This window comes from Ambystoma mexicanum, chromosome 5p (genome assembly GCF_040938575.1).
Source record: "Ambystoma mexicanum isolate Mex_15411 chromosome 5p, UKY_AmexF1_1, whole genome shotgun sequence".
Lineage (NCBI taxonomy): Eukaryota > Metazoa > Chordata > Amphibia > Caudata > Ambystomatidae > Ambystoma > Ambystoma mexicanum.
Window position 1 is genome coordinate 1,151,780,154 of NC_090930.1, and position 26,053 is coordinate 1,151,806,206.

General features: G+C 48.4%; 1 protein-coding gene across 5 annotated transcripts in view; it reads left to right on the forward strand.

Moving 5' to 3' along the window:
- The window catches only part of KIAA0319 (KIAA0319 ortholog), an 806,237-nt gene that overhangs the window by 444,792 nt on the left and 335,392 nt on the right, over positions 1-26,053 (forward strand). For all 5 annotated transcript variants that reach the window (XM_069613622.1, XM_069613623.1, XM_069613620.1 and 2 more), the window contains one exon: positions 355-452. In XM_069613622.1, the coding sequence (XP_069469723.1) occupies positions 355-452 (98 nt within the window). The remainder of the gene's footprint in view (positions 1-354; positions 453-26,053) is intronic.

Consider the following 26,053-nt stretch of genomic DNA (forward strand, 5'->3'; position numbering starts at 1 on the left):
GTTGTGGGAACACAAAGTAATAGAGAGCCCAGCTTTCACCCTCACACCTCAGTTATTTGATGGAGCTTGTCTAAATGTGTACTTTGCAAAAACTTCAGCTGCTACTGTCAGCCAAGGAATAGGCAAGCACTTGCCCCCATGCTCCTTCTGCCAGCTGTCCCCTGACAGGCAGCTAATGAATGCACTGGTGTGGAGGGCACACGCCAAACACTAATACTTCCAAGGGCTGCCGTGCTGCACAGCATTTCTGCTGCTAACCAGCCCTCCCCTAAATGCACCAGCATTATGCCTGTATAATTAGTTGCACCGGTACCACTAACCCATCTAATTGATATTCCATTATTTTACCAATAGAAACATCTTACAACTATGAATGGAATTTGATAAGCCACCCAGCAGACTATGAGGGTGAAATGGAAAGCAAGCACAGCAGAACAATGAAACTATCTCAGGTAAGTATGCCATGTACACTATTATTTCAGCATATTTTTTAATCCTTAATAGAGCATCAAATATTGGATTTGTTGTGAGATTCTTACTTGCAAATGCTGCTTGATCTAATAAAGTACACTTTACCTTTCCTTTGAAAAAAGTATGTCTTATAATGGGTCTAGCAATCACACAATAGAGTGACTGTTTGTACTTACAAAAAACCTTTGTGGAGTTAATTGTCTCTTTTGTTTGAAGGAGAAACGGTTGGTATTGACTTCTTAACAAGGTCTCTCCTTATGTCTGAGGTTTCTGCAACAATAGATTTATGATAGTGTACATTGGCTATTGTGATGAGGTTCTTACATTTAGAGTGTTTTGAGGGGTTTTATTGGAATCAGGCTTGGTACAAAATCTTCACTTGCTTATTGTGACTAATTGACTTCTGCCATGCAGGAGTACAAGGATGAGTAGTGGCTAAAGCACCCACTCCGCCCTCATGCTTCTACAAACCAAGAGCCAATACAATCATAAAGGTAAAATAGCAAAAGTTAGAGATGTACCTCCTTCGCCTTTTGTGGTACCGTGGCCCGTGGGAAGGCTATGCTCTTAAGAGGGGTATGAATGCGATTCAGTAGCAACCCAAACAGTGAAGTAGAACAGTCCAAAATAAAGGAATGTCCAATCAAGTTTCTATAAAAATATGTAATTTGATCAAACACATTGCACAGTAATAACCAACTAGAAAACACTTAAGGAAGGAACATAGAAATGCAAAGATAGAATAGATTTGTATTTATTTATATTGCACATAAAGACAGGCCCATGGGCATGGTAGCACACACATAACAGACTCCCATAAAACAGCGAACCTAACAATCTCAGCGGTTAGAGGTGTGAGAAACCTGAAGGTGGCCTGGACACGACAGTCGCTATTGGATCCAGTTCCTGGGGTTGGACTTATGTGGGGGGATCACCTGGATGGGGTGTAGGATATTCAGAGGTTATACCCCCTCCTTTTCCGACACAAACATTTTCTTACACCGTGAAAGACAACAGACTAACACCAGAGCCGTTTACCTGACATGTCCCAACACAAGGGTCAGGCAGAGTCAGGCAATTGACAATAGCTATGCACATCTGACGGCCCTTTCCCTTCCCACAGCGATAAAAGGCAGAGACGGGAGCACACTTTGGGTAAGGCGGAACACACGAGGAAGCAGCTATTCCGGAGAGGCAGTGCAAACTGACGAGAAAGGTGGCGAGACCTGGAGGGATGACAAAGAGGGAATTGCCCTTTTCAACTCAGACCCTCGAAGACTCTGAAATGGAAATCATAAGACCGGGAAGTCAAGCTGACATGTGGTGTGACAGGTGTCAACGGCACACAGGGCCCTCCCGCGCTGATAGCCAAAGCAGGGAGAAGCGCATGTCGCTGTGGTGCCGTCCTTGACTCCCGAGACAAGAAATGGCAACAGTTCAGCACAGCGGTGAGTTAGAGAAGACTGATAGTAAACCAAACTGTGCTGAGCCCAAGGTTGCAGACGGCAACATGGTTGAACAAAGAACTTTTGCATTTGAACCTTAAAAGAAACCCCAGTAAAGGGCCAGAAGCAGAGTGGTCTGGCGCCACGGGGATGCTAATTTGAAGGACTTTTAGGCTTTGTTTTGTTGAAACTACAAAAACCAAGAGGCCTTAGGAGAGGGCGGCGTTAAGTGTCAAAGTGGTCCTACGAGTGTCCAGCAAAACCCTATGTACACTCGAAAGTCTTTGACACATTGAGGAAAACTGAGTGAAATGTGAAATTGGCAAATGGGAACGCGGCTGAGGGATACCTACGAATCGGGGTGAAGCATAACACCCCCGAGAATATTGTCTTGACAAGAGTGAACACGACCGAGGGATGTCCACAGTGAATAGTTGTTTAAAAAGACATTGAGACTTTTGAATGTTATGTTTTGTGTGAAAGGCCATAGTGAACCCGACTGAGGGAGGCTAATGTTGCAAGAAGGATCAGCGCCCGGCTGAGTGGATCTAAGGGACGAAGAGCAAACGCCCAACATGCAAGATTACCCATGGAACATTTGTTTGTTTATTGTTTATGGTCCAGCAGGCCTTCTAAGGCAAGAGACTTAGCAGAAAAGAGACGTGGCCCCAGAAGGGCCTGGCATTGTTGAAAGGAACTGTAACCTCGGGCTGGCGGGGCCCAGGAGTGTACTGTTCTCAAGAGTCCTGCCTTGTCTAAAAACATGGGGAAGGGAGGCCCCAGCCATACCATCCTGACTTATAATTTGGTGAACACTTCTTTCTTTTCTCGTGAACATTATCCCACGCTATTTTGTAAGTTAGTGGTAAGGATTAGATATAGTTTTTTTTTTTTTTTAGTATAGGCCATTTTTATTTGTCAAGAAGCCAATAGGACTGCCTTATTAGTTTATAGCCGTAGCTTGCTCCCATCTTAGATTTAGGTTTAGATTAGGCATTTTTCTCACCCATTATACAGTTTAATAAACACCCTTGAACTGTGATAACTTGTGTCTATCTTTACTGTTGCCACCATGAGTTCCTTGCAGAGGGGAGCCAAACATTTCAGAAGAATAAGAGTGTCTTCATGTTTGTTTAAATTTGGACAAGGACTGACACAGCTTTAGGTCAAATGGGAGGTCATTCCAGCTCTTTGAGGCAGCATAGCCGAAAGACCCTTGAGACACCATCTTGAGCTTGGCTTTAGGAATCTGAAGGAGGCCAGTGTTTTTAGACCTCAGTGCCCTGCATGCCGGTAGCCAGGCTAGCCGGTTAGATAGATATTACAGACACAACACGTGAAAAGAGATTCTGCTAGTCACAGGAAGCCAGTGCAACGCACACCGAGCTTCTGATACATGTTCCTTTCTACTCATGCCTTCCACTTCTCTGACCACACTATTTTGAAAAGTTTGAAAGTGACTTATTTCTCCTTTGTTGATGCCCTAAAGCAGATATAGTCCAGCGTAACACCCACCACTGCTCTGGCAATGGTAGCTCAGTTCTCCTGTGATAGGGCTGGTTTTTACTGTGCCAGCAGTTTGAGGTAGTATGGGGAGGATGCCACTAGGCAGCTCAAATGTGCCCTCATGCTCAGCTCCTGGTCAATAACTGCACCTAGAGTCTTAACCTTAGGGAGAGTTGGAATACTGCAGCCAGCTATCTGAAACACCTGGTAGTCTGGAGTATGTTTTTTAGATGTGCCGCTGTTCCAATGATCATCAACTCAGTTTTTGTGTCATTAAGCACCAGATCATTTTCCAGCATCCAGGATTATATAGTGGAGTATTCAGAGTTGATGACGTCAGTGTCCCTGATGTAATCACCAGAAAGCGGGATGAGACACTGAGTATCATCAGCATAATTGGTATACAGCACTTTGTTGGCATTGAGGAGTTCAAAGAGCGACATAATGAAAATGAAGAGAATGGGCGATAAACAAGAGCCTTGAGGGACACCACAGGGTACCATGAAGTCATCCACCTTGTGGATATCTGTGAATACTATTGCAGTGCAGTCAGACAGGAAAGATTGCACCCAACTTGCTGTAGTGTTTGAGAAGTAGGCAGATTGGATGAGCATGGTTATCAGTTTAGAATGATCCACTAGGTCGAAGGCAGCAGAGAGATCAGCCAGCATCAAAAGACCTGTACTTCCCTTATCCAGAACGTCTAACATATGTACCTTGAGGTCCAGCAATGCAGTTTCCATGCTGTGTTCTCTGCAAAAACCTGACTGCCTCTGCCCTAAAATCTGATGACTGTCCAAGAAGTTTTGTACCTGCAGATATGCCGCTTTATCTAGCATTTTAAGAAAGAATGGCACGTTCGTAATTGGCCTGTAATTAGCTAGAACATTAGGGTCTAAGGATCGCTTCTTTATTAGTGACAATATTCAGGCATGTTCAATGCTGGTGGGAACCAGACATTCTTTGACGGAAGAGATGATACATTTTGTGACCATTGGAACTACCTGTTTAGCACAGGCTTTGCCCACTTCTGCCAGGCACACATCGCCTTTGCAGAAAGTTGGTTTGAGTCCGTCCAACAACGCAAGAACTTCTGACTCCGTTAAGCGGCGGAACTCAAACTGTGGGACTCCTGGCCATGGAGCATATTCGTACTTGTAAACTCTGCCCGTGGAGCCTTATTCTGGCATTCTAGTTGTGTTTAGATGTTCCCCTGAATTTTTTTGATTTTGTCATTCATGGAATTCTGAATGGCGGAGCATCATTTTTTATCTTTAGTGACATCCGACTTAGATGTACCCGAAGTCTCAAGTTCTTTCAGTACCTTGAAAAGCTCCCTGGAGTCAGATTAAGCTCTCTTTATCGTGAGGTCATAGACCAATTGCTTTGCCTTTAAAATGGCCTCTCTTTGTTCTTTCGAAACTGCCAGGTACTTTGCTCTGTTTAATTCTGAGTTTGTATTGCTCCAGCACTCAAACATTTTGCGTTTAGCCACTTTCAGATGTTGAATTTCAATGGAATACCATGCCTGGAGCTCTCGTTTAACAACCTGGCATATTTTTTCAGGGGCCACTACATTGACTGCCTGCTCAGACATGGAATGGTACGCTTCCGCTATTGCGTCGGCCTTGGCCAGGTTGGGGAGCCCATTCTGGGTATGCTCAAGAAGTGGTGCTAAGGCTGAGGTAGTAAGCCTACGAGTGTTCCTGAAAGTAACTTTCATTCTTTTTGTTTTCTGTCTTTCATATTGTGAGTTGCAGGCCAATTTGAAATGCACCAGGGAATGGTCTGAACAGGGACAGGGGATTACCTCCATGTTCTCTATGTTGACATAAGGCCCACCACCCAATCCAATATTCTGCCATTGCTGTGACTGGTAGTCCGCGTTTACTGGGGAAAACCCAGACTGGATAAGGCACTCTCTGTACTTGTTGCCAAATGATCAGGCTGCATATGCAGCATTCTGGGTGATGAGACGGGGAAAAAGGAAATTCATTACCATACTGTTCAAATGTTATGTTTGTGACGTTGCAAAACAGTATTAAAATGACCTATCCAGTCTCGAGGGTCAATGGTAGACCAGGGGGGAAGATACCAGTCAATAATACCTTTGCAAATGTCTTGGTGGTTCGACGATGTTGAACCAGGCTACTCAGCATCTTTTGCAGGCTCTCTTCTCTTTGAGGATGTGGCATTCGTGATGTTCCAGCAGCGAGTTGGCGTTGAGACAAGGTTGAATGGAAGGTAGCGGCGAGCTGTGTGCATTGGGCGACCACCAGGTTCTGTTCGGTGGTCGAGGATCAACGTCGATCAAGCTGCAACCGGGATGCACGGGCAAGTCGATTCTCTGCGGAGGTTCAGAGGTCGCAGTTCAGGAGACACCCTCGATGGGTCTATCACATGAGCAGTGATGAAGAGGCTTATGCTTCGATGGGGACTTGAGCAATGCAAGGTAGCTGTACTTCATTGGTTGATGCCTAGACAATGACACGCTGGTACGGTGCAGTGGGGAACAAAGTCAAACAGGCTGGTTGGAAGAGCAATGAACACCAAAGGCAGCGTCAACGGGTCCTGATAGTTCGCTGTGTCGAACACGCTCATATCATGGCTTGCAGCAAGTCGACGTCGAAAACAGGGATCTTGGCTGTTCTGACTTCCAGGTGCTCAGAGTCCCACTAATGGGTATCAAGGGCCAAGGTTAGTCCTTTTTCTCGGTCTCCCAAACACAGGGGAGGTTGGCACACACCTTTTAGGAATCCTGCCACACAGTGAGGTCCAAAGTGACAGGGTGGCTGGCAGAGATGTAGGCTTTGGTCTAGCAGCAAGAGTTCACCCCCAATGGTCCATGGGTGTGGGTAGGTGACGTAGTTCACCTCTGCCTTGGTACACCTTCCTACACCTCATAACTGGAGCACTTTAGAAAAGACTGTTCTCTTAGCAGGGTTTAGCGCAATCTTCTTCCAGGGTTGGATTACAGAGTCGATTCAAAGAAGTGGTGTTAGACCTCTTCTTTTTAAAGGCATAAGCCCACTGATAATTGGACTAAAGCTAGCCGTCGTTAAGGGCCAAATCCCTGCTCTTGAAGTGAGTGGACTTTGCCCTTCTGACATCACACCCAAAGTGCGTTGTGCTACAGGAAGTGGAGGGTACAGGAAAGAAAGAGGCATAGAGAAACAAGATGGCAGTTTCTTCCCCAAACTGTACAGATCTCTCCCTGGCTACACTAACCCCGCCTCCTTCCCTTCACAATAGAATCAAAGGTCTTTAAAAATGCAGCACCCTGGTTTGAGGCCTAGCCCTTTGTGAATGGGTGTGCCCTTTGACTCCTATTCCCAGGCCAGCATCCTGTGGCGTGGATGTCCCTGTGGAAAGGGTGTTACCTGCCCTTACAAAGGAACAAAGGGAGACGATCCCCCCAAGGCTAGAGTCCTGCCAGTGGGCAGAGGGAGCCTCGATTGGAACAAATGCACATAACCCTTGCACAGCTGAACTGGGCCCACAGGGCTGACAAATGTGTGATATCAAATTTGATATGGCTCCAATTATTATATGTAGTGCCATACACCATGCCTTAACTCGGGCATCGCATATGGTTAGAGTTCCCCATGCCAACATCTTGGTCCACTTATGATCATTATAGTTTTGGTACAGGGGTGCATATCTTAAATGCAGCCACAGCGCTGGCAAGACTCGGCTGCCACTGGAGCTATCAAATGGGCAGCTGAGACCACTGAACCTGCTCTCTGCCACTGGTAAAGCAGATGCTGCAAATCAGGATACTGATGTGGCAGGAAACAAATATATCATGCTTTTGGCGTGAAGCTTATGAGAAGGGAATCTGATCAGCAGAATACCCTTTCAGACATGCATAATTGTATTGTATTATTTAATAGAAATCAAAAAGGCCAGGGCTTTCACACCCTTGCGAGATGGCAATGCATAAAACGTATGTTGTGTACATTGTTTTCCATCAATGGGTTTCTTGTATGTACAAAGATGTTGATAGATTTGGCATAATAGAATGAAGCTTGTGTTGCATTTTGTTGTGCAAATGAGTTGGCTGTCAAATGACCCCCAGCTTCCAGGATGATGTTATCTGTCTTAAACAATTCAATGATGAAGATCACAAGTTAGCAATACGGCTGATTCCATGGATAGAGTTGTCCATGCTCGGTAGAATAATTGTAATGGATGAGGATCCTAGCATGGTGGCCTGTTCACTTCTTTGGAGAGGGAGAATAGCATCTAAAGAACGCGATTGTGGTGATGACCCAGTTAAGGGTGCTCTCTCAGATCTGATGTGAGTGAGCTGTCCACCATTACATTCATGTGTGTGATGAGGTTGTGAAACCAAAAATGGTGTGCACTGTGATACCTCTATGAAAACAGAAACAGAATGGCAGGATCACAAAGACACAGGAAATCGGTTCATTTCAAAGCAAAATTGCATCTTTATTCATGCCTTGCATTGCAGGACAAAACGACAGCAAATCACTACATAAGCAAGCAAATCAGCACTCCTCTAAGCATAAGTGCAACTAGCCCAGCCCCTCCGGCTTCTCCTAGCAATGCTCTCAGACCAGCTAAGCCTAACCTACTGCACCTCTAGCAATGCACTCTCTCTCTCTCGCATTAGCAAATAGCAAAACCCCTACTAGCTCTCAGCCTTACTCTGTCCCCACACAGCTCTCTCTAACCTTGCTGACAAGACAGCTCCCTTCCCTCTCGCTCACTCTAACAGCAGCTCTCCAACACACTCAAGAGACTCCCACCCATTAGAGTCCTCACTCATCCAAGAGACTCCCCTAAAGCTGATCAGATCTCTGCCGTCTGCATCTGCCATCTGAATCCCCCGACAGCCTGCCGCTACTCAACAGAAACCCCCACAGTTATATATTAGCATTGTATTGCTGTGACGCACTCATTTCGACATATGTGCACAGTAAGCGTTTCATAGAAAACAGCATGTCTGCCTATATACACCTCTATACTTCGTGCATGCAGACATTTGTTATGGCATGGACTGTACCATTCAGGATGACATGTCTCTTTCTAAGAAAAGAACAAGCTATTGTTAATATTACACAAGACATCAGTCTCATCTGCGAATTCTTAAGCAAAGCATTCTCTTGCTCAGCTAAAACATTCTCTTGCAGACCGAAAAACACATTCTCTCTCTCTAGCTCTGCAGTCAGCCAAGGTTGTCTCTAAAATAGCTGTCTGCCAAAGACTCAAATGTTATCAAAACAATTTCACACTGTGTGTTCTTCCGAAAACAATTCTTCCGCGCACGACAAGAGCCATCAGAAATGGACAAAGACAGAGCAGGTTCTAGCGCCTAAGCTAAGCTACAATGTGCTATAAAAAAGTACAAGTGTACATAAATCACATGGCTCTTCAGCGTATATGGAACCATTATCGTCTGGACCAAAACCATAGTATCCTATTCTAAACTAAATGCAAAATGAATGCATAAATGCATGAATATAGACATGAAATGTATTACTCTCATGATAACCCATCATGGACAAAATTCTGTTTTCACAAGGTCACTTCTTTGCTACATACAGTGGAAGGCTAGGGATCTCTAGGGGCCACCTGTGACGAATCTGGAGGTTTCTTCCGTTCTTCCTTGGGGGGGGGGGGGGCACCACCATTGAGGCTAGGGAGGTGAGCTTGTTAAGAAAACCCTCCCTAGGGGTTTGGTAAAACGGGATCTCAATGCAAGTGAATGCCCACCAGTTGACAGGGGCTCCCATTCTGGTAAGGAACTCCCTTCAACTGAGACTCATTACGAGGTTGGCGGCAACCTACCGATGTTTCCGGCCAACCCCGTAACACTGTTTCCGCCACTTGATATCCTGGTGCCACCGGGATATCAAAAGTCGCGGTGGAACAGTAAATCCCCCATTCCCAAGGACTCCATGGGAATGGGGATAATGAAGCATCGGCACCATTGCGAACTGTGCTGGTGCTTCAGTGAGCGACCTGCCGATAAGGGCCTGAAAACCCGGCAGGTTAGCCCTGCCAGGGGATCCTTGCCCCTACCAGCATTCTCTTAGTATGGCGGACCAGAAAGGGTGCCGGTACATTGCTACCGGCACCCTTATTTCAGGTAACGGTATGTTGCTACCGGCACCCTTATTTCCAGACCGCCATACTTGGAATGTGCTCATTGGCTGCACATATGGGAATACCAGAAGTGGATCTGACTGTTAGCTGTGCAACTGCAAATAATGTATTAACGCATCAGAACAGTTGGCTCTATGCAATGCCTCTTATTGGGCTAATGGGCTTGGCAGTTTAACACACCCATTTGGTATCTGGTAACAAGAATAAAATGACTTTCCCCCTTGAGCCTCCGGCATACCGTTGTTATTGGGAGGAAGAGCTGTGCTGCCGAGCAGAGCCGGCTGTAGATTGGAGAAGGACCCGGAAGGAAGCCCGGAGGGAGACCTGGAGAGAAACGGGGAAAGAAACCTGAGAGAACGAGAAACATGGCTGATGAGGCAGAGCTGGCCCCAAGGGAAGGTGTGACCACGTAGAGGACGTGGTGGGCCTGGAGTCCAGGAAAAAACTATGAACCTGGCGAGCGATAGAGCAACAAGTCCCCCTGCTTGCACTACGCAGCCCCAGAGAGAGAGAGAGAGAGAGAGAGAGAGAGACAGAGATAGAGACAGAGATAGAGAGAGAGAGAGAGAGAGAGAGAGAGAGAGAGAGAGAGAGAGCAGCATAGGAGCGAGCGAAGAAACATTCCCGCTGGCACAACCCGACTGAAGAGAAAAGACACTCATTTATCAAGTTAATCTGCTCTAGGAGTGGAATGTTGACCCTTTTGAGAATTCCAGCATTATGTGATGGTGCAGAATATGGCTTGGAGAAGAGGGGTTTACCTGCCTCTAAGAAAATAAATGAAACTGTCAGAATGTCCAAATTATAAAGTCTTTCCCTGTTGCATCTCAAAAAGGCTACTTTGAGGGGATTGTGTCCTCTGACGTTTGCCACATCTATGATAGGTAATGACCACAGCTGTGCTGCTTCGGAAGAGTTTCGGCAGAGGGCGTCCTGCGTCGATGATGTCGATACGTTGTTCCTCGTGGGCCTCTGTCGAGGGTCAACGTCACCGGATGTTATATATAGAACGCACAGTACCCTTAGCCTCAGTTCCATTTTTTCCACAAACGTGTTTGCTTCGGAATCTCGGCGCGCTCGATTCTTCTCTTCGATAGCGATGTCTTCTTCTTCTACTGCCCCGAAGTCGGGCTTTAAAAAATGTCGGGACTGCGGTTCTAAAATGTCCATCACGGTCCCGCACGATATCTGCCTCTGGTGCCTCGGTGAAAGCCACGCCACCGACGACTGCGATGATTGCCAGTCCCTGATGTCTAATGCCTTGCGGAAACGTAAGATGAAATTAAAGGTAGGTAGGGTGTCTAAGCCCCCTAAGTCCGCTGGGCTTTCGACCGATGACTCGAGGGGAGACTCACTTCGTCGGCGAAAATCCAGGGGGTATCGGAGTGGTTCCCGCCATTCCTCTGCCTCTTCGAGTCATTCTAGGAAGCAATGTCACCGGTCGCCTTCCCCGTCGTCGTCGGAGGACTCCGCCAGACGGTTGACTTGTCCCACCAAGTCTTCGTCGCGGGCAGAATGGGATGCTTTCCGCCAGCAGATGATGGCGATTTTCTAATCGCAAGGCACAGTTCTGGCCGCGCCTTCGAAAGAAGCCGGCAGGGAACGGGCTCGGTCCACCACTCGCACGCCTTCAGGCTCGGGCGGTGGGCGCGAGCATCGGGAGCCGTCGAGGTCCCGATCGGACAAGGAAGGTCGCTGTCGCCGTGCCAGATCCAGGTCCCGTTCCTCGACGCCATCGAGACCATCAGAACCTGTGAAGCCTTCAAGGAAGTCGTTGATGCCATCGGCGCCGTGTCCGTCGAGGGATGCTCTCGGGGCTCCACCCTTGAAGTCTTCGACGCTGTCAGCGCCTCAGTCGATGCCGATTCCCTTGGCGCCTTCAACACCGTTTGTGGAGGATTTGCCAGAGGGGCCCCAGAGGGCTGTGGAAACTCTGAGGAAGGCTCTCAGTAAGTCTGTGTGGCCTGTTTTTGAGCCCTACTCTGTTCCTCCCAGATTGGATTTGTTCCAACCTTTGGATTATATTTCGGAGGTGGAGGAATGGTCTGATGAGGAGATGGTTGTGCCACCTGATGTAACTGATGACCTTTTGTCTGGGCACAGTCAGATGGAGGAACTCCGTCAGTCCTTGCATGACGCCAGTGGTCTTGACACCTCTCCAGAGGTGGAGTTTGGCAGGCCTGAGCCTGGGACACATGCTGAATCCTCTGTAACGCTCACCTGGTATCCATTCAGCCTGTTATGACCTCTTACGACCTCGAACCCTTCCTTGCAGGCTATTCGACTGGAGACTGGGCCTGAAACACAGGATTGGTAGAGTTTAACTCCCTATTGTCTCTGTGTGCTTGAACCCCTTCTTCCCCGGGGTCCAACCCTTCCCTTTGATCCACAGCTCACCTTGTTTTCTTGGATAGTGTGCTCTCCATCCTACTTTCAGCGCAGGGGCGCGTTGATTGATGCAGGCTCGTTGCTGCCTAGTTATTTCACTGGCAAGAGTCCGACAGGTAAGTATAATGAGTCTTTTGAACAGTTCTCTAACTTTGTTCCTTTCCTTCCTTTGATCATGGCCGCCGTCCGGGGATGGCGGCGTGCTGTTGAGATGAGTAGCGCTGAAGGTGAGTGAGAGCGCGATGCGCGATGCACCCCTTTCGTATTTGCATTGAACAGAGTTATTTTTCTGTGTCTTTTAGGTGCCGTGACATTTTCAGCGTGGATGCCAGTTATGAAGAACAAATGCGATGGGTAAGCGCGGTATGCGGCGCCTCTAGATGTTTCCACACTAACCTGGAGTGTCTTTTCCCTCTTGCAGATGGATGAGAAGTTCCGGAGACAGATTTCCCCCAGAGCGGCGTGTATTCAGGTAAGCGTTTGAAGCTCGTACAGTATTTAAAAATAAGCGAAGATTTGCAGAATGCTTACTAATGCCTTTTTTCTGTTCTTTTCCGTTTTCCTTAGCAAGCGGCGTGCTGGGATGGGAATGACACCGCCGAAGATGCCCGCAGAACAGAAGGAGCTGAGCGCAGAAGAAAGATTCAGGCCTACTGGAGACGGATCTGAACACGGTGTGTGTCACGCTGCAGGTGCAGAAAACGCAAAGCATGTTTCTCAGCCTGGGTGTGGCTTAAATAGTCTCTGGGTATCCCAGTTGTCTCTGGGCTGAACCACACCCAAAAGACTAAACCGCACATGCAGTTCTGGGAACCGAAATATGTGGGGGCATCCATCTTGTCCCCATCAATGCACTACAAGTCCAATCCCCAATGTTATCCTATGGGAGTGAATGACTCTGGTGCCACAAGCGCCAAGTCTGACTCCAAGTGGGTCTTTGGAGGGATGGAGAGGCCCTTGAGGGCCATGTAGGTGGTCGTGGCCTGGCTCCAGCCTGACATCTTGGAGGGCTGGGGACATGAGGGGCAGGAATCATGACGACATCCTATAGGCGTCTCATGTCAAGGGTGACTGAATATTTGGGGTGGTCTGCTCCACCTGTTGATTTTGATCAGGATGATCTGACAGACATCCTGGACCAAGGTCCACCCACTGACCCGGTGTTGCCATTTCACACGGCTTTGCAAAGAAGGGTGGCGGCGGCTTAGACTGCTCCGGAGAGTCTTCGGCAGTGAATAAGTTGCTTCCAAAAAATACTGCCCAGCCAGTAGTGACCCCTGCTACTTCCCTACTGCAGAGAGTTTGGTGGTGCAGGCGGCTACCGCCCCCGCGAAGCAGGCTGCGTACCCTACCATCCCTCCTGATAGGGACGATAAGCGCTTTGATGGTTGGGTGAAGAAGGTATTTTCTTCTGGGGCTATGGCTTTGAAGGCAGCCAACTCCGTTTGTGCCTTGGCGAGATTCACTCACAATCTGTGGAATTATGCATCTTTGGCGGCTGAGCATATTCCCGAAGGGGAAGAAAGGGATGGTTTTCTAGCCTTCGTGCAAGACGGCAAGGATGCCATGTGTGAATCCGTTCAGTCGGGTTTGGATACGGCAGACTGTGTCAGCCGGTCCATGGCTGCGAGCACCGTGATACGCAGGTTTGCGTGGTTGCAGAAGTCGGGGTTTGCTCCTGATGTGCAATCCCGGCTTCTCAACATGCCCTTTGATGGTGTCCACCTGTTTGGCAGCAAGGCTGATGAGAGCCTTGAGAGGTTGCAGAACTCCAATGCTGCAGCGAAGTCTTTGAGCGCTGCAGTACGTCAACCTCCGCCTTTTCGTCATAGGGGACAGCAATGGAGGGAAGATTCCTTTCGGTACTACTCTACCTTTGGTAGATCGAGAGGAGCTGCCAGTCAGAGGGGCCACTGTAGGAGTACCAGAGGTGGAAAGCAAGGTACTCCGGGTGCCAAAGCCACTCGGGCAGTTGCCTCTTTGCCCTCAGGCACTGCCGCGTCAGCTCAGTCATGAGGCCATGTCCCATGGTTCGCTGGTTGGGGGCAGACTTGCGCAGCATCTTGGAGAATGGCGAGCCATTACTTCAGATGTGTGGGTTCTGGAGATCATAACCCACAGCTACTGTCTTCCCTTCCGGCAGAGGCCTCACGACAATCCACCGGCGAAGCTCTCTTTGAAGCGTCCGGATCCGCTCCTTGCGCAGGAAATCCTATCCCTGCTGGAGAAAGGCGCCATAGAACTGGTGCCTGTAGAGGAGAGGAACAAGGGATGGTGTTCCCCTTATTTTTTTATCCCGACAAAAGACGGGGGATTGAGACCCATCATGGACTTGTGTTGGCTGAACAAGCTCCTCAGGAAGGACAAGTTCAATATGGTAACTCTTTCTCAAGTCCTCTAGGCCCTTCAACTTCAGGATTGGTTGGTGTCTCTCGACCTCAAGGATGCTTACTTTCATGTTCCGATTCATCCCAAGCACAGGAAGTACCTGAGGTTCGCGGTTGGCGACTCGCATTTTCAGTTTCGCGTCCTGCCGTTCGGATTGACCTCCTCCCCGAGGGTCTTCACCAAGCAAATGGTGGTGATGGCAGCATATCTCAGGAAAGGGGGGATTCACGTCTTCCCCTAGCTGGACGATTGGTTGATCAGGGCGCGCTCTCCCGAGCAAGCCATAGATCATCTGTCCGTCACCTGCCACTCCCTTCACAAGCTGGGCTTCTCCCTCAATTTAAACAAGTCCCATTTGACACCTACCCAAAGGCCCCAATACATCGGAGGAGTTCTCTACACATCCATGGGGCAGTGTTCGCCTCCCCAGGTGATGGCTCATCACATTCTGCAGATGGTGGACTAATTTCAACGTGCCCAGAGTCTCCCGGCGTTCAAGTTCTTGAGGTTGCTCGGACTCATAGGATCCTGCATTTTACTGGTGCAAGAGGCAAGGCTGCGGATGAGATCTCTGCAGTGGGCTCTCAAGATGCAGTGGTCGCAGTTCTCCGGCAGGATGTCGGATCCTGTTCAGATTCCGTCCTCGGTCGCACAGGATCTCCTGTGGTGGGCCGTCAAAGGCAATCTGATGAAGGGAACTCCATTTTGGCAACCTTGGCCGGAGGTGATGCTCGTGACGGACACATTCCCCACAGGTTGGGGAGCTCATGCCAACGAGTTGACAGCCAGCGGCCGTTGGTCTCCGTCGAAGTCCAGACTCCACATCAATCTGTTAGAGCTGCGGGCTGCCTGGCGAGCCCTGAGGGCTTTTCTGCCGTCTGTGCGGGGGAAGAATGTCCTGATTATGACGGACAATACGGTGGCCATGCACTACCTCAACAAAAAAGGGGGGGCAGGGTCACTCCCATTGTGCAAGGAGGCGATGCAGCTCTGGTTCAGGGCCATCCAGCAGGAAATTTCGATCTCGGCAGTTCATCTGGCCGGAGACGAAAACGCGGCGGCGTACGCTCTGAGCAGGCAGAGCACGGTCTCATATGTGGGAGCTGGCTCAGGAAGTTCTGTTGGAGATCTTCGCCCTTTGGGGAACCCCACAAGTGGATCTCTTCACCACCAGTGTCACCTGGAAGTGCGAAAGATTCGGCTTGCAGGAATTTCCTCCAAGAGGAGCCTTAGGGGACGCGTTCATAGTGGAGTGGTCCTTCCCCATGCTGTACGCTTTTTCTTCAGTCCCCGTCATTCCGCAAGTGTTGCAGAGGTTATGGAGGTTCGGTTGCCGGATGATCCTCATTGCTCCTGCATGGGCCAAGAGAACGTGGTACCCGGACCTTCTAGACATGTCCATCTGCCCTCCACACCGTCTTCCCTACAGAGACGATCTACTCTCAAGGGAGGGGGGTCGGGTTCTCCATACAGAGGTCAAGTCTCTCAGCCTTCATGCTTGGTATCTGAAAGGTTGAGGTATAAGGATTGGGACCTCCCCGAAGACGTGATGGAGGTGTTGCTTTCGGCCAGAAGGCCCCTAACGAAATCCCTGTACCGTTGCCGTTGGAGAAAGTTCTGTGACTGGTGCAGGGTACAGAATGTGGATCCTTTCCAATGTTCCATTCTTTTGGTTTTGTCTTTTTTGTTTTCTTTAGCCCACAAGGGCCTGCAAGTGGGTACCATTAAGGGTTACCTGGCGGCGTTGTCCATAATTAAGCGCTCGTCTGAGGAATGTTCTTATTTTAAGATCCCTTTGATTTCTCAGTTTCTAAAAGGGCTAACTAATGTGTTTCCTCCGACGCCTTTCCAGGTGCCGGGATGGGATTTGAATTTGCTTTTAAAATCTTCCTAATGGGAGCTCTGTTTGAGCCCTTACATTTTTGTCCGTTGTGACTGTTGTCCTTTAAAACTGTGTTTTTAGTTGCGGTTACTTCCGCAAGCAGAGTGGGTGAGTTGCAGTCACTTTCCGCTAAGCCACCCTTTACTGTGTTCCATAAGGACAGGATTGTCCTGCGGGTGCAGCCTTCTTTTCTTCCGAAGGTTGTGTCGGAATTCCATTTAAGCCAGAAGGTAACTCTTCCGGCGTTTTATCCTCCTCCACATCCTGGTAAAGAAGAGGAGAGAGGCTCCATAGGTTGGATCCTAGGAGAGCTTTGAGTTTCTATCTCTCACGGATGTCCCGGGTCAGAGTGGACGATCAGGTCTTTGTTGGTTATGCTGCAAGGCGCTTGGGTCAGGCTGTCTCCAAACAGACCTTGTCAAGATGGATCATTTTGACGATCTCTGAGTTTTACCGTTTGGCGGGAATGGACCCTCCAGTGGGCTTACGGGCTCACTCTACTAGGGGTGTGGCTGCCTCCACTGCTCTGCAGAGGGGTGTTCCGATTCGCAACATTTGCGAAGCAGCCACATGGGCCTCTGTCCATACTTTTGTGAGCCACTATTCCTTGGACTCCATCCATGGGCAGGATTTGGCCTTTGGTAAGGCAGTCCTCTATTCAGCCATTTGATTGGGCATTCTAAAATTATGAAATTGTAAATTCTTTTCCCACCTCTATACATTGGTACTGCTTTGGGAGTCTGTCATAGATGTTGAATACGTCGGAGTACACAATCCCATCGAAGAACAAGTTACTTACCTTATCTGGTAACGTTCTTTTGATGGGATGATCCTCCGACGTATTCCACATCGCACCCTCCCAGCCTGCCCCTCTACAGAATTTCTGATGCGATTGCAGCTTACGTTTCTGCAAGGCTTTCTGCAGTCATGCTGGCAGGAGATTGTTGCCACACGTTCTGGGGAAAAAACTACAACTGAGGCTACGGGCGCCGTGCGTCCTATATATAACATCCGCTGACATCGACCCTCGATGGAGGAACAACGTATCGACGCAGGACGCCCTCTGCCGAAAATTTTCCGAAGCAGCACAGTTGTGGTCATTACTTGTCATAGGTGTGGAATATGTTGGAGAAACATCCCATCGAAAGAACGTTACCAGATAAGGTAAGTAACTTGTTCTTCTGTCGTTAACACTAATAACATAAACTAACTGTGCAAAGATGATCTCTTCTCAAAGTAAAGATGTTCTTTGTGAGCTCAATAAACAGAAAGGTTCCCAGACACATTGGTAAAAATAGCAGAAACAAAGACATTTTCAAAATGCTCTTCTCCTTTTGGGACCTTTCAGATCGATCTTTGCTTAAATAAATGTCAATAGATAGTTCACCATAATATCATTTAAATGCTTTGCTAACTTATCCTATCAACTTGGAACACTCCTTTTTGCCAAGTACAGAACCTGTTTTACTATCTTTTCCCCTGGGTGTGAGTCTCCGACTCGCCATATCACTGCTTGGTTAGCTCTCCTGCCCAGCAGTTATGCTTTTCTACAGCTTCTGATTTGGGTGCAGGTCCCAGACTCGCAATATTCAATTCGACTTGGTATACTCTCCTGTCAAGTGTTTGCCCTCTTGAGGACACTGTGAGTCCCAGACTTGTAGCTTTCACTGTCGCTTGGTCTATTCATCTGTCAAGCAACAGTTCCAATATGGACTGTCTCTTTTTGATTGCGGGTCCCAGACTTGCAATATTTGGCTTTGCTTTGTTTCAGTTTCTCATCTGGGTATGGCCCCATACTCGCAATGTTGTTATTGGATTCTGTTTTTTGACTTGCTCCCGGTTTCCAGGGTCACAGATCCTCTTATTATGGTCTTTGCCTTCTCACTACTCCGGTCACCCGGGTACTTGTTTGCTTCCGTCTGGAAGGTACCAACGTTTCCCAAGCGGCTGCAGCTCTCTGGAGGCTCACATTCGAGGCTTCCTCGCAGTCAGCAGAGGTATCCTTGTCGTCTGGTTCTTCCCAGCGGCTCATCCTTTCTGCTTGGCCTTTCGCCAGTGCTCAGAGAGCCTGGAGGTACTGGACGACAAGATTGTGAGTGGTCCTGGCTCCTGGGATCTTACTCGCGTTCTCCTCCTCCTCCACTTTCGGCTTCCCTCCAACTCGCTCTCACCGTTCTCGCTGTTGCCTGGTTTGCCGGTTTCCTCCTCCTCGGATCGATCTCTCCCATCAAGTCAGTTGTTCCATGTTTAAACTCCTGCGGTGTGAAATGGAGTTTCTTTGGACTAATCCCGTTTGCTGAAAATCTAGAGCCCTCATTCTGCATCCCGAAAGTGATCCTTGGACTCCTGATCATTTTCCTCTTCTCAGTCCTTACGAAACTAGAATGTTCATTATGTTTCTCCGCAGTGATCTTTGGCCTCCTGATCGTCTTCTTCGTCTCAGTATATGTCAGAGTCAGATGTGAAACTTTGTGTGTAATCTAAGGTTTGGAGCCTGTCAAGTATATTAGATTGACTAAGTTGACAATAATAGATTTGTGCCATATAACAAGGAGGGAGGGTAGGAGATAATGTTGGAAAGGGGTTTTAGGGTACTGATGCAGGGGCATACCATGTTCTCTTAAGATGGTCATCCCTAATCCCATAAGGGGTTCCCTCCCCATGTGATCCTCTCTAGGTGCACCACCCCCAGGGGGATTATTGTACTGTGGATGCACTGCCCTGGACTCATGGGAAAGATGTCCCCATAAGGAATAAGGGGCGACATCCTCAGATTTGTCACAGTTACCATGGCCACTGTCTTAACTGACCAAGAACAAGAAGTTAAGTTAGTACCCAAACCATACCCCGGCAACAGCAGAAAGATCTTTATGATCTACTAGCTCAATTCCCATAGGTCTTCTCCATGGAACCCAGTCAGGTACATATTTTGTTTCATGGTATCCACACCCCAACTGGTAAACTTAAACTTTTACTGCATCTCCAAAGCCCAAAGCAAGATCAAAGAAGAATAACTTATATCCATGCTGGAGGCAGTTATAATTGAAAAACCGTAGAGTCCCTGCTCCTCACCCATAGTCGTAGTAGTGTAACCTGACAAAGGTTGGAGGTTCTGTATTGACTTTAGAAAACTCAATTCCACCTCGAGTTTCGAAAATTATCCTATGCCGAGTTTATTGCGAAACTAGCAGTCGCCCAATAATCTCTACCGTGGACTTGGATATTGGCAGGTTCTCATGAATTCAGATGACCAAGAGTAAACTGCCTTTTCTACTCCCCTTGGTCTCTTCCAATCTAACGTCCTTCCCTTTGTGCCCCCGCGCCCTTCCCGAGACTAAAGGATAGAATACTAAGACAGTACTCTGATTTCACAGGGGTCTATTTAGATAACATAGTATCACCTGGTCAGAGCATAAGCACCATCTGTATGAAATCACTCATGCTTTAAGGAATAATGAATATGTTAAAGAATGCACAACCTCAAACACTTTTCTGGGACGAGACAGACCAGTGAAGCTTCGTCAGGCTAAAACAAATGCTGTGCCAGAACCTGTGTACTAAAAATTCCCAATTTCAACAGGGAATTGGTAATCCAAACCCACGCTTCTAAAGTGGGCCTGGGGGCATTCCTTTCTTAGGAGCACAATGGATTTGAACACTCTGGCCTATACACCAATAGGAAGTTGTTTCCTCGAGAACAGGGTTATGCCACAGTTTAATTGGAAGCCCTAGCAATCAAGTGGGCTTTGGCCAGTCTTCCTTGTTTTTTAACAGAGAGGAAGTTTCGACTGATAACCGACCACTCACCTCTTACCTGGATGAGTTTGAGAAAGGATTCAAATGCCTGTGTTATGAGATGGTTTTTGGATCATCAACTTTTTGCTTTTCTGTTGAACATCACAAAGAAAACGAACAAGAAATTTTGGATTTGTGTAAAAAGAAAACGAACAAGAAATTTTGGATTTGTGTAGTCCTTTCCCCTTGCAAGTGAAGGGGGCCTTATGCTTAACGGGAGGGTCTGTGATGAATCTGAACGCTTTGTCCCTTCTTCCTTGGGGGGACCACCCCTTTGAGGCAAGGGAGGTGAGCCTGCTAAGCAAAACCCTCCATAGGGGTTTGGGAAAGTGAGAACTCACTGGGAGTGACTCCCCACCAGGAACAGGGACTCCCATTTGGTAAGGATCTCCCTACAACTGTTGGTTGTGGAATCCCAAATAATGTAGTAAGTGCATTGTAACAGTTGTCTCAATGCAATGCTGGCAGTTAAACACACTCCTTTATTATCTGGTAACAAGAATAAAAGGACTTTACCCGTTGAATGGAGGACGAGAAATGATATGCAGAGGCAAGCCTCCAACATACCAATGTTAGTGGGAGGAGAAGTCGTGCTGCTGAGCAGAGCCAGCTGTGGAGTGGAGAAGGACACAGAACAAGGTCTGGAGGAAGACTTTGGAGAGAAACCAGGAAAAATAAGAGAGAACGGGAAACATGGCGGACGAGACACAGAGGGAAGGCTTGGCAACGCAGAGGATGTGGTGGGCCTGGAGTCCAGGAAACAATGCTGAACCAGGCGAGTGAGAGTCCCTCACTCACACTACATGGAATCAGAGAGGGTGAAACATAGCAGCAAGCAAAGAAAAGCTCGGCTGGCCTTTAGGAGAGGACGCACCGGAGCTGGGAGAGGGCACCATCATCAATGGGTCAAAGCCACCTTGCTGTAGCAGGACCTGCTATGGAGAACGTACGTGGGTTGCTCGCAGTAGAGGGAGGCACAGAGACCAAACTGTGAGAACGGGAGAAGGAATGAAGAATATAGATCCCTACAAGAGCAATAACGCCCAGAGAGGGAAACTGACATACATACTATAAGTGACTAGGGAGCCCTATAAACCCGATCTTTTGAATTGGCCAAAAGCCGGAAACCAAAACCAAGAGAAAGATATATTAGGAGGGGATACACATACCCTATGAATAAAGTGGCAAACTGGGAACAAGAGAACCAAGGGAACCAGGAGGGCCTTATAAAACAAGTAAGGATCCATACCAAGGGGAAATCCGAATCAAGCATGACTGGAATCTTGTGGGGAGAGACCCACGTAGTTGGTGGTGGAATATTAAAGAAATACTCCTTCATCTACAACTACTGAGAGAATTACATTTTTATGTAACTGGAGAGTTTATGCTACATACCTGAGGAAAAACTTTTCTTTATTCGGAACTCTGGCAAGATGGAAACAAACTGATAAAATCAGGAGACCTGCCTCCAATTAAATAATTGTGGAAACTGAAATTAGAAGAGAATGCTGGAAAGATTGTGAGACGGCAGAGTAATGAACATTGAGGGCAACCTATATTGTCCTGCTTTCCCGTTTTTGTTGTTTTTGTTCTAAGTGGTAGGGCCAGTTTAGAAGTTAGGGTTTGGACAGTGGACAGGCTTTATTATTTTGATTAATATTGACGAGGACATTAGCTATCGACTCAGTAAGGCAATATCTTTAATTTAAACAAAACTCCTGTAGTAAAAGCATGTCTTCTTTATGTAGAGAAGCAGACACATACGTCATTGGAAGAACCCACCCCCTCACCTTCGTCATACTGGATGAAGAAGCTAAAGGCACTGTGCATGACACCAGGTATACTCCCAATACCACATAGGGTGTATCAGAGAAGATTATGCACTTCGACGACCGTACCAAATGTACCCACTAACTGAAGTGGTAGCAGGAGATTTGCAGGTGCCACTGAATATCAAGGAGCTGTAAAGAAAACCTGACAAGACCTGACAAGAGCAAAGTGATGTCATAAAGAGAAGAGACGATGATGCACTGAAACAATATGAAAATACTTAAAGAATGAAGATGTAACTGAAGAAACAAAGAAAACATATATATATAACTGAGAGGAAACCATATATACAAAGAAGATACATGACCAGAAGAGTATTGAAAGTATATATGCAGAAATGCAAGGTAGACGAGTCACATAGAAGCTTGCTGCAGTAGAAAACATAAAACGGGTAAAGCGGCCATGTTGAAAAGATGGATGTCGGCTTTGAATAATAGTAAGTGAAAGGTCTTAAGGAAAGATACCAGGGCTGCAGAGCTGACAGACGTTGGAGAATGGATTTGTGTACGAACAAAGAATAGCTGTTGGCCAGAAATCAAAGATGCCACAGTGAGAAGCTACTGCAGGGCAAAAGGGGCATGAATGAAGTTAATCAACATATGCAGAACATATTTATGTTAGATTAAGTAAATGAGAGAACATTTGTGGATGCCAAGTGTTGACAATTAAAGATGCAGAAATACATATGTGCGGCGTAAAAACCAAGTCTCTAGAGACTGAAGAGAGCAATGACACCCAGGATAATTTAATCAAATAGCACTAAATAAGAAGACAGTATGGACACAATCATGATCTCCTCACATGTGGTGCAAGACCAGAAAACAAGGCCTATTCTCCAGACTTGGAACTTTCATGGATTCACATGCTGTGAATATTTCCCGTTGCCAGGCTGGGAAACCTCGGTAACTTTAATATAGCAGTTTTTCTATGGAAAACTTCGACACTTTAAGTGTCCTATCGACGTCTTTATGGGTGCTTTAGGCTGCACCAATAGGACGTCCAGTATATATAGCTGCGCCTCTGCGGCTTCACTTCAGATTCCAACCATCTCCAAACTGTTGGGATCATCTTGTGTTCTCTCTTGAGAATTGTTTTTGCTCTTCCAATTTTCTACGGCTTCATTGCTACGGTGTGTTTCAGGCCCATCATGTCATCTGTGGGCCCAAAGAAATAGTTGTTCCGGCCATGCGAGACCTGCGGCCTCAAAACATGTATGAAGGGGACGGTCATGCGAACTGTCTGTATTGCCTGCACCCCAATCACTCCATGGAGAACTGCAAGATTTGACAGGTGGTTCTCCCAGAAGGCGCTTAAAGACCGTAACCGGCAGCTCATTTGCTGGTTGAACAAAGGGGCCTATCTGGAATCAGAGGTTGGTTTGGTCCGCGGGGGCAAGTCTTCCGCTTCTTTGGCGACGAGGTCCTCTCCGCGCCAGAGGACGCAATCGGAAACCACACCCGGGGCAGACCTGGTTTCAGGTTTAGGAAAGGGCGGTGAGTCTGCGGGGACAAGGCCGTTGCAAACAGGCACGGGGTCTGGAGGCCTCGCTCCAGGCACGCAGGTATCTTGGCCTGAGAAGTCGATGGATTCAGAAGCCTGGGGGTCCATCGCATTGTCATTGAAGGACCGGCGTCATTCGCCATTGAGCAAAGAGTCTTCCAGATGTCTTTCCAGCTCTGCATCCAATCTGTCATTTTCACCGGTGAAGCACATACCGCCAAGTGAGGCCTCAATTCCGCAGACTACGAGCTTGACAGTGCCCCCGTCGACGACCGATGTGGTGCCACTGATCCTTTCCTCCACCTTGCTGATGACTACCTCAGCGACGACCTGACTGGCGACCATGATGTTGATGACTGCCTCGACGACGACTGTTTCTGCGGGTGTGTGACTTGCCGAGTTCCGTGGGTCCGCTGGGGTCTGATGGAGGTTCATTGCCTTCCGGGGAGGCGCCGTGGTAGTCTGGGGCCGTCTTTGCGCTGTTGCTCTCGATGGAGATTCTAAAGCAAGATTCCTCCACCTACCTTTTGGCCTCGAGTCCGGAGGAGGAGTCTCATCCGTTCCTGGACCCTTGCGCATTGGGCCTACGGCCAGCTGTTCCATCCACGTTGTCCGGCCTGGGGGCTGTTCCGCCTCAGTATCCGTTGGTAAACCCACACTCCCTGCTCTCCATGCAGGTACTGACTACACTGCAGTCGTTCCTCGGGCAGTTGGATGCCCAGCTCCCAGTGGCCCAAACCCCGGTGAAGCCCTTGGGGTGGGAGGTTCCAGCCATTCCCCGACCGAAGGAGGTGATGGGTACCCCTCGCCAGGGTCCACCAAGGAAGTCTCCCCAGGTTCGGCCTCCGTTTCCATCTCCTAGGGGATGCACCCCTCCTCGTAGGGATCAGGAAGAAGGGGAGCTGGTGGAGTCTGAACCCGATAGTGTCCCGCAAAACACGTTCTCGACAGTGTCATCCTCGCCCCGGCGGGCGGATACCTGGGATATGGACCCAGAGTTGGATCCGCTGAGCAGTCCAGCACAGCCCTCGCCCCCAAGAATGTCAGCACTTTTCATATCATGATGGACAAGGCTTGCCACGAGTTTGGCCTTACTCCAGAGGAGGAGAGAAACAACTGATTTTTATTCGATCATCTGGGGAAAAGGCAGAAGGCAGTCTTCTCTATCCCCATCTTGGACCACGTGTGGCAGCAAGGGCTCCGCACAACACGCCATCCTTTCACAGAGCCTGCAATCAAGGGCAACTTGGAGAAAACTTTTAAGGTGCCTGAGTCCACGCCAAAGTGCCTCACATCACAGCCCACGCCCGAGTTGGTTGAGTCGCTGGCTGCCAGTACGAAGGCGCGTAGCCAGCATAAGTGTGCGACTCCACCGGACAATGAGGGCCCGTAAACTGGATGCTTGATGGTGAAGGCGGCCAACTCGTTGGCCATTATGGCGCGCTACAACAGGGAAATGTGGCACAGGTTGGCACCGCTGCTGGACCATCTGCCTGAACAGCAGCGTAAGGATCCAATGCTTCTGGTTCGTGAGGCGGAGGAAGCCTCCAATCATAGCATTAATATTGCTGTGGACCTGGCGGAGTCCAGGTTTAAACCAATAAATAATGGGTTCATCCTCTGGTGGCAAGCATGGTTGCGTTGTACCGATTTCCACTCTGAAGTGCAGCATAAAGTGGTGGACATGCCCTGTGAGGGGCAGCAGCTGTTTGGGGAGAAGATTGACGAGGCTCTAAAGAATATGAAGGAAGATTCCGATACAGTGAGATCCCTGGCAATGCTACAGGGTAGGCGTTTGTTTCGGCCCTTTTGCTCATTTCAGGAAAGTTCAGGGAACGCCAGGTTTACCGGATCGTGCGACCAAGGCTACTGCCACTCCGGCTAGTCCTCTCAGGGGTTTCATCGATCTTACCTGTCAGCTCAGTGAGCCAAGGACAATCAAAGTCAGCGGAAGAGAGGTTCCGCCTCCTCCTCTACTAGAGGCTGCCAGTCCAAGCCTCAACCATGAATGCCACAAGGACCGTCGACTTGGAGGGAGAGAAGCGCAACATGTCAACGAATAGCGTTTGATTACGACGGACCGATGGGTGCTAGATGCAGTGCAGTAAGGTCACTTGTGAGTTCTGGCGTCCACCACTCCCTATTCAACCAGTGGCGGTCTCGCAGCCGCATCTGCAGGTCCTGCGGCAGGCGGTGCGATTGATAGCTGGAGAAAGGGGCTATAGAAAAGGTCCTGAAGTCGGAAAGATGACAAGGAACCTACTCCTGGTTTTTCATCACCAAAAAACTGAATGGAAAGTGGCAACCCATTCTGGACCTAAGGCTGCTAAACAGAAATGTGAAACTCCAAAAGTTCAGGATGCTAAAGTTGCAGCATGTTATTTGGGCGGTGCAGCCTGGGGAGTTCCTGCCATCCTTGGATCTAGAAGATGCTTATTTCCATATCCCGATGCACCCCAAACATCGCAAGTTTCTACGGTTTGTGGTCGGCGATGAGCATTACCAGTTTCGGTTCCTCCCCTTTGACCTCAAGTCGGCTCCCAGGACATTCACCAAGTACCTGGCTCCAGTAGCGGTTTACCTCCGCAGGGAAGGTCACCATGTTTATCGGAACCTGGACGACTGGTTGGTCACGGGGTGACTCGTCAACAGGCATCAGAGTCTCTCCAAGCGGCTATGAACCTGCTGCAGCATCTGGGTTTTTTCGGTCAACTTT